Source organism: Verruconis gallopava (genome assembly GCF_000836295.1).
Source record: "Verruconis gallopava strain CBS 43764 unplaced genomic scaffold supercont1.81, whole genome shotgun sequence".
Lineage (NCBI taxonomy): Eukaryota > Fungi > Ascomycota > Dothideomycetes > Venturiales > Sympoventuriaceae > Verruconis > Verruconis gallopava.
Genome location: NW_015622217.1, coordinates 2724 through 14727, shown reverse-complemented (window position 1 = coordinate 14727; position 12004 = coordinate 2724). Strand labels below are relative to the sequence as shown.

Here is a 12004-nt window from a genome sequence, read left to right as displayed (position 1 = left end):
TTGCTTGACAGATCTGGGAGAACATTCCCTATTGTGTACAATGGTTTCGAGTTGAAGTTGCGTGTCTCCGATATCGCTTTGTGTCTGCATCCTACGACTAACGCAACCGCGTTCAGTTGATGTGGTTAAAGAAACGTCCTTGTAATGTAACTACAATAACAACCAAAAAAATAGAAGTGGTGCATCATGGGATCACTTGATGTGGATGGGACTTTTACACCACCATCAGTGATGCTGAACAACATAAAATGTGGCGACAGCTACACATATTTCTCTGATGTGCCCGTATCCCTCCGACAAAACATAGGCACCGAGTGCGTTTTGGGTATAGATGAAGCAGGACGCGGTCCTGTGCTAGGTATCACGACATTTCCTGTCCTGAACATCCGGAACAAAGTAACGCTTACCAGGCTTAGGCTCGATGGTTTATGCGCTCTTCTATCTCCCTTTACAATACCACAACAGCCTTCTCGACGAAACCCATCACTTTGATGACTCAAAAGTCCTGTCCTCTAAATTTCGCGCCTCCCTTATGCAACAGTTGTGCACTCCGGGAAATGATCTTTATCAGCATTGTGGCTGGGCAACTCGTGTTATTTCCGCGCGAGACATATCTGCGGGTATGCTTAGGAGGACCGCGGTATATAATCTGAATGCGCAAGCTATGGATGCCACGATAGACCTAATCAGATCTGTACTTACACAGGGTATAAATGTGGCACATATCTTCGTTGACACAGTCGGCAAACCAGACGCATACCAGCGGAAGCTGGAAAAGATTTTCCCAACAAAGAAGATCACAGTCGCCAAAAAAGCAGATAGCATATTTCCTTGTGTCTCGGCAGCGTCTGTCTGCGCCAAAGTTACGAGGGATCTTGCCTTGGACGCGTCTTACAAAATGACATGCGCTACAATTTCGATTTCTGGAGGTTGGGGAAGCGGATATCCCTCCGATGCAAGGTGTTTGACTTGGATGAAAAGTAATATGCATCCAATATTTGGCTGGGGCCCAGAATGTAGATTTAGTTGGGGTACAGCTAAGGATTTGCTTGAGAATAGGTGTAAGAACCTGATAGTACAGTGGCCCGAAGAGGAGGATCATGTAGACGGGATCAAGATGTCAGACTTTCTACCTGACTCATCTGCGTGTGACTCTAGCGACAATTTGAAGAGGTGGTATGGTCAGAAGTCTGCACAGAATATGTTTTGAAATGTTCAAGAAAGACTCCCGCGCAGATTCTGCTCTGACATGCTCAAGGAGAATATGAATGAAAACCCTCATGTTGCGATGCAATTATAGCCACAAAGTTCTGGACAAGTGGTGACTCACGAAGTATTTTAATATTCACCAGCCTCTCCCCTTAATTGTTAATATGTGATGTAGCAGGTCTCGACTTAATTTTCATTCGCCTATGTCATCTGCGTAAGATTCTAAGCCTTTTTTTTTTGCTGGAGTTCATAACATGTAAGTTAATCACCTTAGTATTCCGTAGATCCAATCTGAGATATTCGAGTGTTGAAACAGCTTTGATCAAGCGGTTAAAGGTCTTGAATACTCTGCGCACAACCCTCACGTAGTCAACCGAATAACACCAACGAGGAAATGAGGATGGAAATCGGACTTTTTTGGGGAAAAAAAGTTTTGTTGCGACTGCAGGTCGCAATATTATGATGGAATTCCAATCACTACGAGCATGACCAATTATGGCCATTCTCCTTCGTCTACACAACGATCGCATTCCTGTAACCTTCTGCATGATGGTTATCTTTTAAACCCCGGACGCCTTGGTTAACATCTTTCATTGCGTCGCTGATTCGTGAGTGACGAATGGCAGTTGGAACCCATGACTGCCTAGAAAGGCGGGGAAGGCAATGGTAGCTGTAAAAGCTTGAATTGCGTGCTCGGGGTGCTAGAATGCGCCAGTCACACGACATTATAAAAAGGTTCAAAGTGCTCCTTTATGCTACGGAGTAACAATTTTTGCAAATCCTACATCACTCAATTCCATCAGTTTTTAAAAGTGAAGGGCCAACTCCTATCACATCGTGTTCCTGAGCTCAGTCTCCTAGAATGCAAGCGTCGCCTATTGGCTACATCCGTACTTCGTATATCGCTTGGTGAATTGTCAAAAGGATTCCCATAACCATAAAGCAAAATTCAATGTAAGCAATCTTTCGGAGGAAACAAAACGGAATCAATTTAAAACGAAATTTTCTTTACCCTCGATCTTAAACAGAAGCTATTAGAACACGGTGTGATCATACAAAGTAAAAATGGCACAAGAACGGCGATCAAAATTTGAAACCCTTCAGCTGCACGCTGGGTAGGTTCACCAAAAATGTCATAATGACCGATTCAGCTAAGAGCCAATAGCCAAGAACCAGATTCAACGACAAACTCCAGAGCGGTGCCCATTTATGCTACAACGGTGAGAACAGTTGCTACATGTTCTGTTTTCGAAATTTTGACACAGAAAGTCATTTGTCTTCAACGATTCAGCCCACGGCGCTCGTTTATTTGGCCTCAAAGAATTCGGCAACATCTACTCGCGTATCATGAATCCAACCGTAGATGTTTTTGAAAAGCGAATCGCCGCGTTGGAAGGAGGTGTTGCTGCAGTAGCTACCTCTTCAGGACAGGCAGCCCAATTTATGACCATTGCCGCTTTGGCCCATGCGGGCGACAACATAGTCTCAACGTCCAACTTGTACGGAGGTACTTACAACCAGTTTAAGGTCTTCCTCCCTCGTCTTGGTGTGAAGACCAAGTTTGTCGACGGTGATAAAGCGGAAGACATTGCAAAAGCAATCGATGACAAGACTAAGGCTGTCTATATTGAGAGTATAGGCAATCCACGCTACAATGTCCCAGACTTTGAGGCAATATCCAAAGTAGCTCATGACGCCGGAGTTCCACTTGTCGTTGACAATACTTTTGGTGCTGGCGGGTTCTTCGTGCGCCCTATTGATTATGGTGCAGATATTGTTGTTCACTCCGCAACTAAGTGGATAGGAGGGCACGGCACTACAATTGCTGGAGTAATTGTAGACAGTGGGAAGTTTGACTGGAGAAAAAATGCGAAACGGTTTCCGCAGTTCAACGATCCTGCTGAAGGCTACCATGGACTCAAATTCTTCGAAACTTTTGGCCCTATTAGTTTTGCCGTTCGTGTTCGCGTGGAAATTTTGCGAGATTTAGGGGCATGTCTAAACCCATTTGGGGCGCAACAATTGCTTCTCGGTATCGAGACACTAAGCCTGAGAGCCGAAAGGCACGCTGAGAATGCACTCAAACTTGCTAAATGGTTAGAAGCGAATAAAAATGTGTCTTGGGTGTCATACCCAGGACTAGAGAGTCACCCATCGCATGAATTGGCCAAAAAGTACTTGAAACGTGGGTTTGGTGGCGTCTTGTCTTTTGGTATCAACGGGAGCGGGGCTGCTGGCAGTCAGGTTGTTGACAATCTCAAATTGGTCTCTAATCTTGCCAAGTATGTCAGGTTTCGCTTTACACGCTCACGCAAGCATACTAACTTCTTTTTTATAGCGTTGGAGACTCCAAAACTCTTGCTATCCACCCATGGACTACAACGCATGAGCAATTATCAGAAAAGGAACGACTTAGCAGTGGAGTTACCGAGGATATGATCCGCATCTCCGTAGGCACCGAGCACATCGACGATATTATCAGTGACTTCGAACAGTCGTTCGCAAAGTCCATCGCAAATACGGTGTTGAAAGCATTGTAGGCAGTCCAAGGGTTATTGTAACATCGAAAGTAACTCTAAATTTTCAGGAGCAAGTTAACATGCTGATTGAAAAAGAGGTGATTTCAAGGCCGCAGTAATTGGAATGGCCATGCCGTGCAAACCTAAAAGATTGTTGCAATATGAATGCAACTAAGTTGAAAAGACAGTAAAGTGCAACATCACATAATCAAACTTTGCCAGTGTTCTACTTGCTTAGACAAGTACCTTTGTGTCTTTGATATGTCAGCCTCTCCATTTCGACCAACTTCATAGATGATACTTCCATAAATCTGATTTTCCTTTTTGCACTATGGCGACCTCTAAATTAAATTTGATGGATTGATGGTGGCTAAAATCAACAACATGGATATTGGTCTCAAACTTCTATCTTTGTACTATCGGCTGGTGTCGATTAATTAAGGTCTCTATTCACCATGCTCAAACATTGTTCTCGTGACCAATTTTTTCAAGTGGATAAGCAAGATAATCAAGATCAGAACCTGAATGACCATAAACTTGAGATTTTCACACACGTAATCTGCATTGCCAACTGATGAATGAGTTGGAAATTCTACTCAGGCTGCTCGTCTTCGACTTTCTTGCCATCTCTTCTGACGAACCTCATCCCCACCGCACGCACCATATCAATGTACTCCTCACCAAGATTGCCAATGACTTGCACCGCGTACATTCCCGGCTTATAGCCTTCTAAGCGATGATATCGAGCTACCCAGCTATTCTTCTCATCCATAAGGGCGATGATGCCATTAAAGTTTGAAGAAGTGCATTCGCTCACAGTGTCATGCGAACCAGCCATTTGCAATGCTTCTTCGCAATTAGGACATCCATCCTTTAGAAAGTCTGCTTGTGGGCGAATGATGGAACAGACCATGCAGGCACGGAGAGTTCTCGTTTGATAGCCCGTTGTCACCCCGTAATCACGTGCGAGCGATGACATTTCGGCTCTGACTGGATAGCTTTCGACAGCTGCTCTGACTCTGGCTTCGTGGTTTCGTGGTTTCGAGGTTACCAGTTGCGTTTTAGGCTTTTGGAGAGCGTAACAGCCGAGACAAATGCCAGAGTGGGGGGATGTTTTGTTGTGCGTGCAGTGCTGTGTTCAAGATAATTATCAAATGAGCACAGCGTGAACTTAAGATGGCTAAAATTTTTGCGGAAGCCAATGGTACCTGAACAGAAGTGATAAAATGCTGAAACGACGTGCAATGAGAGATGGCATGCGGCAGCATTGCTGCCAAGCAATGTTGTCCTAATAAGTCTAAAAAATTAGTGTTTCAAAATCAGTGCGTTACGTACGGTAAGCTACTTGAGTGGCGCGGCTTTGCATCCTCATTGCGTACTCTACTTTCCTTTTGATAACAACAATGTAATCTTTACGGCTCTTGAAAGATAAGTATGGTTTACTGGCTAATAAATTTTTTAAGTTTGAGTCGAATTAAACGTCAATATGGTTTATTATGTATACATAACAAAAGAAACGCTAGCTTCAGTGTATTGCAACATGCCAGACCCATTCTCAGGGCTATACCTGTAATTAATTGTATGTACAGGAAAAATCGTTAGTGTGAGAATAGTGCTCAGAAGACTAAAAAACACTTATCACTAAGCTCATTTCCTCTTTTCTTTCTTTTTTTTTTCATGTTGGTTGTAGAAAGCATCTGGGCTAGATAGCTGGAATCCAATTACTAGAGACTGCTCACAAACATAATAGAGTACTTTATACACTGCTATGTGGAGCATGGGAGCTTGCAAAAAGACACTCCACGAGCGATGGTGAAGCATATGTGCAAACCCGTAGTAGGATGTTGCGTACAATGAACCCCTATCAAGTCTCATTTGAGATGACACTAGAGTAGGACAAGAGGCCACACTTGCAATATATTATCTATCTTACACGTTCACCATCTTTCCTCACAGAAAGGTGTTCCTCATTCGATGGATCCATTCGCAAAACAATAGGCTTCCAGACGTTGCATCCTACGGGGATTTCTCAAGCATACCTAGCCTACTTTTTCTGGATATTATTCTATATTTCTAGCTTAGATCATTCACAATTTTTTTTTGTTGCCACAGGGTTCCCCTATGAACATGATAAGCACTATTCTGTTGCCTTAATAGGTTCAAGGTTAGCCAAACACCAGCCAACATCCTCTGATATCAGCCAATAGCCTCAAGTTATTTTTTTCTTGGCAGAACTGTTTGCTGTCCCTTCTTCTCCCCTTTGTGCAACGTCTTGCTTTGTACTTGGTAACTATAGCTAGTATACACACTACTGAATTGAGCACTTTTTGCAACGCGCTGCTTCACAGTTACAGCGATGTCCTCTTGTGTTCAAGTAGTTCCGTGACAGTTGTAGGATATGTACGATAATGTCATTAAAAGATTGGTCTTTTGAGACCGGTTTCGGAGAGTTTGATGACCCTGATTGGTTTAATATAATAGAACTAATCTGAAGAAATCGTCCGAAACAACTTTGAGAAGCTCATGAAATGAAAACGCTCAAAGATCGACAAACTTGATTGAAAAGGAGTGCGGAAGTGCGCCTTACATGAAAACACTCTCACAAAGACCCATTTCATATTGCTAGCTATTTTCCATCACGTCTTCTGAGCACGACCATATCAAGCCACCCTTATCGCGTGCCTCTCTCCGTCCATCTCCAGTGATGGCCATCAACGACGAGGCCGTCAAGCTGAAGGAGCTAGGAAACCAGGCCTTCCGGGAACATGACTGGCCCACGGCAATATCATTCTACACAAAGGCTATCAGTTTATGCGACAACGAAGCTTCATTCTATACGAACCGTGCTCAAGTGAGTAAGCTACAGGACACTCGCGCTTTTACCATAGTCGCCGTCTTCCCTCGAGTAACGGAGTGCTTCAGCACGGGCAGAATCCCAAGTTGTATGTATAGGCACAACTCCGATGGTTCTTATCCTGCTACCTGTGCATGTACGCTTCAGCTATTTTGGACATTGACAGTGAACCGTCACTCCAACACGATTGCATATCACGCTCGTACATTCGCTAATCATTTACCATAGGCGAATATAAAACTGGAAAACTTCGGTCTCGCAATAGCAGATGCAACTAAGGCTCTCGAAATCGAACCTGATAATGTTAAGGCTTACTACCGGCGCGCAGTAGCTCATACGGCAACCTTACACCATCAAGATGCGCTAAGAGATTGGAAAGTTGTGATTAAGAAGAACCCCAATGACGCAAAGGCAAAATTGCAATATAACGAATGCAACAAAATCGTCAAACGCGATGCCTTTCTCAAAGCAATAGACATAGGTGAAGCTCCTAGTGCAGCAGAGGGCTTGGATTTGGAGCATATGGTTGTGGAAGATTCGTATGACGGTGCCAAGCTCGATATGGAGCAAGGTATGACTGAAGACTTCATCAAAGACATGGTCCAGCGATTCAAGGACGGAAAGAAGATCCACAAAAAATATGTCTTCCAGATCATCATTGCAGTGAAAGATCTTGTGTACGCGGAGCCGACAATGGTGGAGACGTCAGTTGCAGAGGGGCACAAGCTTACAGTTTGTGGCGATACACATGGTCAGTACTTCGATCTGATCAATATTTTTGAGATCAACGGATACCCGTCAGAGAAACACGGCTATCTCTTCAATGGAGACTTCGTGGATCGTGGTTCCTGGTCAACGGAAGTAGCTTTGACACTGTACGCATATAAGCTGTTATTTCCTAAGACCATCTTACTCAACCGTGGAAACCATGAAACCGATGATATGAATCGCATGTATGGATTTGAAGGTGAATGCAGGGCTAAATATTCGACCGATCGTGTTTTTAAGCTCTTTTCGGAGTCCTTTTCGGCACTCCCACTTGCCACGTTGATAGGACAGAAATATCTTGTATTGCATGGGGGCTTATTTTCAGATGACAATGTCACACTCGACGATATACGAAATTTTAACAGGCATAGGCAACGGCAACCCGGTCAAAGCGGCCTTATGATGGAGATGCTATGGACAGATCCTCAAAAAGAGCCCGGAAGAGGTCCTTCTAAGCGCGGTGTCGGCTTACAATTTGGCCCAGATATTACGAAGAAGTTCTGTGAAAAGAATCACTTAGAAGCAGTCATACGAAGTCATGAAGTCCGCATGGATGGGTATGAAGTTGAGCATGACGGCAAGTGTATCACCGTATTTTCAGCACCCAGGTATTGTGATTCAACGGAGAACAAGGGTGCATTTATCAATATTGGATCGGATTACAAGCTCGACTTCACACAGTTCGACGCTGTTCCGCATCCAAATATACGACCAATGGTGCGTGGAGTTTCGCCAACTCAATCTACAATTCTGACCGACATCAACAGGCATATGCGCTTAACGGGCTATCTGGCATGGTCTAGGTATGATCCCTGACCTCGAGAACACAACGCTGTGTACAATATACACACCTTCGTACACCGAGTCCTATGTTTGCGGCACCCTAGTTGGCTTCCGCCGTAGAAAGACTTGGCTTTAATCAGTCACATCGATCACAAAAATCCTTGGCATCAAGGCAAAATCGTTTCTACTTTAGCATGGCATGGCGAGGTGTTGTAATCGATAGCGACGATAGTTGAAAAAATTTTAGCTTATGCGGTGGCTATGCGTCTTGCCATATCCGCGTGTAGAATCTAAATAAAGCGATCTAAAACTGCGAATGTATGTTTAAGGAAAGCGTCATCTCAATAGCCTAAGTCTGCTTGGAAGAGTAGCTTAATGTTCTTGTGTTTGTTCACTCTAAAATTGCTGGCATGGCAGAAGTATAAATTGGAAGAATTCTTGCTGTTCTGTTGAATTCTCGTTTAAAAATCTAGTTCATATAATATAAATCGGTTCTATTTAAATCATGCGGGCATTAAAAAGAGATGAGACTTCATATTTATCTTGCACAATCGGGCTAAGCAACCGGCAAGCTGTAGGTATGTCTGCACCCCCTCCAGTATTCGCATGTGCGTAAAGCCAATTTCACGGATAAATTCCAGCTTCGTGTGTTCGGAAAAATCAGGTATCATCTTCGTCACGCGAAACATGGTTGAAACGATATCATGAGTCGAATAGCCTAGGTCCCTTCAAACCATTCAGTTAGCCATAGTGTCTTAGGTCAGAGAAACGAACTGACCAAAGTTCATGCAAAACGTCCGTTGCAGCATCAATCTTGCCCTCGCTGCAATTTTTCAGCATGATCTGCACTTTGAGAGGATGAGGGCTGTCCACGACTCGAAAGACATTTTCGCTACTAACAAAGCTGAAGCCACTGGCGGTGCTTTGCAAATTGTTAATGGCTTGTCTCATGTCACCCTCAGCGCTAAATATCAAAGCGGCCAGCCCATCATCGCTATATTCCACCTTCTCAGATTCACATATATCTTTCAAGCGGGAAAGGACTTGAGCATCAGTCAATCGGGCATATCGTAAGATAGCGCATCGTGACTGTAGAGGCTCAATAATCTTATTGGACTGGTTACATGCAAATGCAAAGCGAGTGGTAGAGGAGTATATTTCCATGGTGCGACGAAGGGCTTGTTGCGCACCAGAGGTCATACTATCTGCCTCGTCCAAAATTATGAGTTTTTGGCGCCCCGGTGGAAGGGTTACTTTTTTCTGAGCAAAAGCTTTAATGCGATTACGAACGACATCAATACCTAAATTTGGGGTCACCTGATTGTCGTATGTATGTTTCGGTCAAGTGCAATCTCACCTCGCTCATCACTTGCATTGAGTTCAAGAACAGCCTCTTTGTAGGCATCACCTAACAACTGTCGCGCCAGACATAGAATGCTCGTCGTCTTGCCTATTCCAGGCATTCCACTGATTATAACATGTGGCATGTTGCCATCTTTTGCTATTATCTTCAAGCGCTCAATAGTCTCAGTATTGCCAACGATGTCATCAAGGACCACAGGACGATATTTCTCAACCCACGGGAGTTCGTAGCTTGAGGCCAGACGAGGCTCGACCTTGAAAGAGTTGACGGATTTCGAGGATTCCGCTGGTGCCATGAATGGTAGATGTCCTTAGTTGAGGTCGTAAAAGATCTCACAAAATGCTGAAATCGTAGATGAATCGCAGGTATCGAACATAAGGCAAAACGCGCTAACCTGTTTCACAATCCACACTAAAGTTAACAACTTTCGTATCGCGACACAAACACGTGGGCGAATTTTTCCACTTCAAATTTCTAATAGAGGTATGACTATACAACAACAAGAGATAGCTGAACTATCTAAGATAAACTCAGCATCTAGAACATGTGCGAGCAGTATGTTCAAGAGATCCACATTGTCTGCTTCTTCGTAGATCACGTGGTTTTGCGATTAAATTCGTCATAACGTAATTCGCCACCAAGTCGCGCAACCCAAAGAAATACATCATAACAGCGAGAACCCGAATCATTGAAATTGAGTAGTATTATCGTACAGACACGTCACTCCGGACGAATTGAGATCGTTAGCCTTTGCAGCGCGTCACCCAACGCGTGTGGAACGCGAGATGACGATCCCTTGGCCCCAGGAGATGACATGGCCAACACCGATACAGGAGCACGCTACTCAACTTACGGGATATCTTCGGAACGTATTGCTTCACCTCGATCGCGTAAAAGACCAACCAATAACCTCAGGGGAGATGAGGACAGTCATTATGGCAACAATAGACCTGGTCGGGAAGGTCACAAGGACCCCTGACATGACGGCAGTACACGACAAGATAGCCATGATACGTGCTGACTTGTCTCAAAACGCAAATGGACAAACACAAGAAATACAGAACATCAAGGAGGAAGTCAAGAATTTGACGGCGAATGTACAAAAGGGCACGGCGGCTAGCGAAGCGGCGACCGTGGCGGCGAATGAGGCGGCGGAAGTCGGCAAGACGGTAGCAGGCATGGCAAGAGATATTAAGAACAATGGTACGCGGCATCAAACGGGAGCACCGATGAGCTATGCCACTGCGGCAGCACAAGGTGCTTTGGCAGCAGGCAAATACAACGTACAGAACGCTTATACTGCTCCATCTCCAGCTCCCGTGCAGCGTGAGATCATCGTAAATATAAGAAACGCCCAAACAATACAGAACTTACGCGCCATGAACCCGCGTACAATGAAGACAACGAATACATAGCTAAGATCACAACCATGTCAGCCAATCAGCTCAAGAGAGGAGACCTTAGCATCAGGACAACCAACAACAGCGAGATGCAGACGCTCCGTCAGTTCACAGATGACTAGGTACCACGTCTTGGAAACGGAACGTCAGTACGTACTTACACATACGGAGTTCTTGTTCATGGTATTCGCACAAGCACGATCAATATGGAGAACTTTGAAGAAGTCAGAGATACCATCCTACACGAAAACAGAGCCTTCCTTCCGACTGCGGATATCAAATACATAGGCTGGCTGACCAGACAGCCACCACAGAAGGCAATGTCATCAATAGTCATCGAGTTCACGAAGCCAGAAGACGCCAACAGGATCATCGACGAGAATTTGGTCTGGCAGGGCGAGATGTGCCCGGCCGAGCGATACGAGAGGCAGTGCCGACTGAAGCAGTGTTTCCAGCGCCAAAAGTACGGCCACATAGGAACCCAATGCAAGGCAGCGAAAACATGTGGCTACTGCGCGCAGAAACACAGTTCCTGGGAATGCCCGACGAAGACAAATCGGGAAGCCGCTAGGAAGTGGGTCGTATGCCACGGCACGCATGAGGCCTGGAGTCGGGAATGTCCAACCAGGAAGGAGGAGGTAGCCAAGATTAAGGCGATCCTCACAACCCGTCCAAAATACCACCCGGCTTTGACGGCACACACAATGAGATCGACCAGCGTGGACTGGACCGAATATCCCTCAGGAGATCAAGATCTACGAGAGACTTGACACTACACGAAAAATCAAGGACGAGTCGGCCCAGCTCTACGCAAGGACGAGGACAGAAGAGGTCAGCACCAGCAGGGGACAAGGAGAACGAACCTCCAAGCGCTAGCCAACGGCCGCAGAGAGCGGTGATACCTTCTAGAAGGGCGCTTGAGGCACAGGCAGCTAACGCACTTAGACAGGGGAACTCACAGATGGACATCGATACTGACGCAGACCTATGATAGAACAACCGCAACTAAATATACTGCAGTATAACGTACGTAAGGCGAAAGACATCATCATGGCAACGCTGCTACGAGATCCGAGAGTGATAGAGTATGACGTACTCGCTATTCAGG

At 45.1% G+C, this 12004-nt stretch overlaps 6 protein-coding genes across 7 annotated transcripts; 4 read left to right on the top strand and 2 right to left on the bottom strand.

Moving 5' to 3' along the window:
• The first annotated feature begins 106 nt into the window (after positions 1–106).
• Positions 107–1380, top strand: PV09_09567 (ribonuclease HII). The gene is made up of 2 exons (XM_016363645.1): positions 107–358; positions 417–1380. The coding sequence occupies exons 1-2, from the start codon at positions 187–189 to the stop codon at positions 1208–1210; spliced, it is 966 nt and encodes a 321-aa protein (XP_016208523.1). The 5' UTR covers positions 107–186; the 3' UTR covers positions 1211–1380.
• Positions 1381–1929: 549 nt separating this feature from the next.
• PV09_09566 lies at positions 1930–4232 on the top strand. 2 transcript variants are annotated; one of them, XM_016363644.1, is made up of 5 exons: positions 1930–2163; positions 2248–2324; positions 2375–2429; positions 2479–3491; positions 3548–4232. In XM_016363644.1, exons 2-5 carry the CDS (start codon positions 2275–2277, stop codon positions 3747–3749), a joined length of 1320 nt encoding a protein of 439 aa, XP_016208522.1. In that variant the 5' UTR covers positions 1930–2163; positions 2248–2274; the 3' UTR covers positions 3750–4232. The 2 variants fall into 2 exon arrangements, with proteins under 2 accessions (XP_016208522.1, XP_016208521.1); XM_016363643.1 differs by having other exon boundaries at positions 1930–2324.
• PV09_09565 (uncharacterized protein) lies at positions 4092–5011 on the bottom strand. Its single transcript, XM_016363642.1, has one exon. It carries the CDS (start codon positions 4705–4707, stop codon positions 4321–4323), a length of 387 nt encoding a protein of 128 aa, XP_016208520.1. The 5' UTR covers positions 4708–5011; the 3' UTR covers positions 4092–4320.
• Positions 5012–6244: 1233 nt separating this feature from the next.
• PV09_09564 (uncharacterized protein) lies at positions 6245–8604 on the top strand. The gene is made up of 3 exons (XM_016363641.1): positions 6245–6579; positions 6811–8067; positions 8118–8604. Exons 1-3 carry the CDS (start codon positions 6433–6435, stop codon positions 8151–8153), a joined length of 1440 nt encoding a protein of 479 aa, XP_016208519.1. The 5' UTR covers positions 6245–6432; the 3' UTR covers positions 8154–8604.
• Positions 8563–10018, bottom strand: PV09_09563 (replication factor C subunit 4). Its single transcript, XM_016363640.1, has 3 exons — positions 9491–10018; positions 8912–9434; positions 8563–8859 (listed from the first exon to the last, which is right to left on the bottom strand). The coding sequence occupies exons 1-3, from the start codon at positions 9789–9791 to the stop codon at positions 8637–8639; spliced, it is 1047 nt and encodes a 348-aa protein (XP_016208518.1). The 5' UTR covers positions 9792–10018; the 3' UTR covers positions 8563–8636.
• A 263-nt stretch (positions 10019–10281) lies between these two features.
• Positions 10282–11666, top strand: PV09_09562 (uncharacterized protein; the record flags this gene model as incomplete). The annotated part of the gene is made up of 3 exons (XM_016363639.1): positions 10282–10885; positions 10933–10998; positions 11047–11666. The coding sequence occupies 3 exons, from the start codon at positions 10282–10284 to the stop codon at positions 11664–11666; spliced, it is 1290 nt and encodes a 429-aa protein (XP_016208517.1).
• Between the last annotated feature and the right edge of the window lie 338 nt (positions 11667–12004).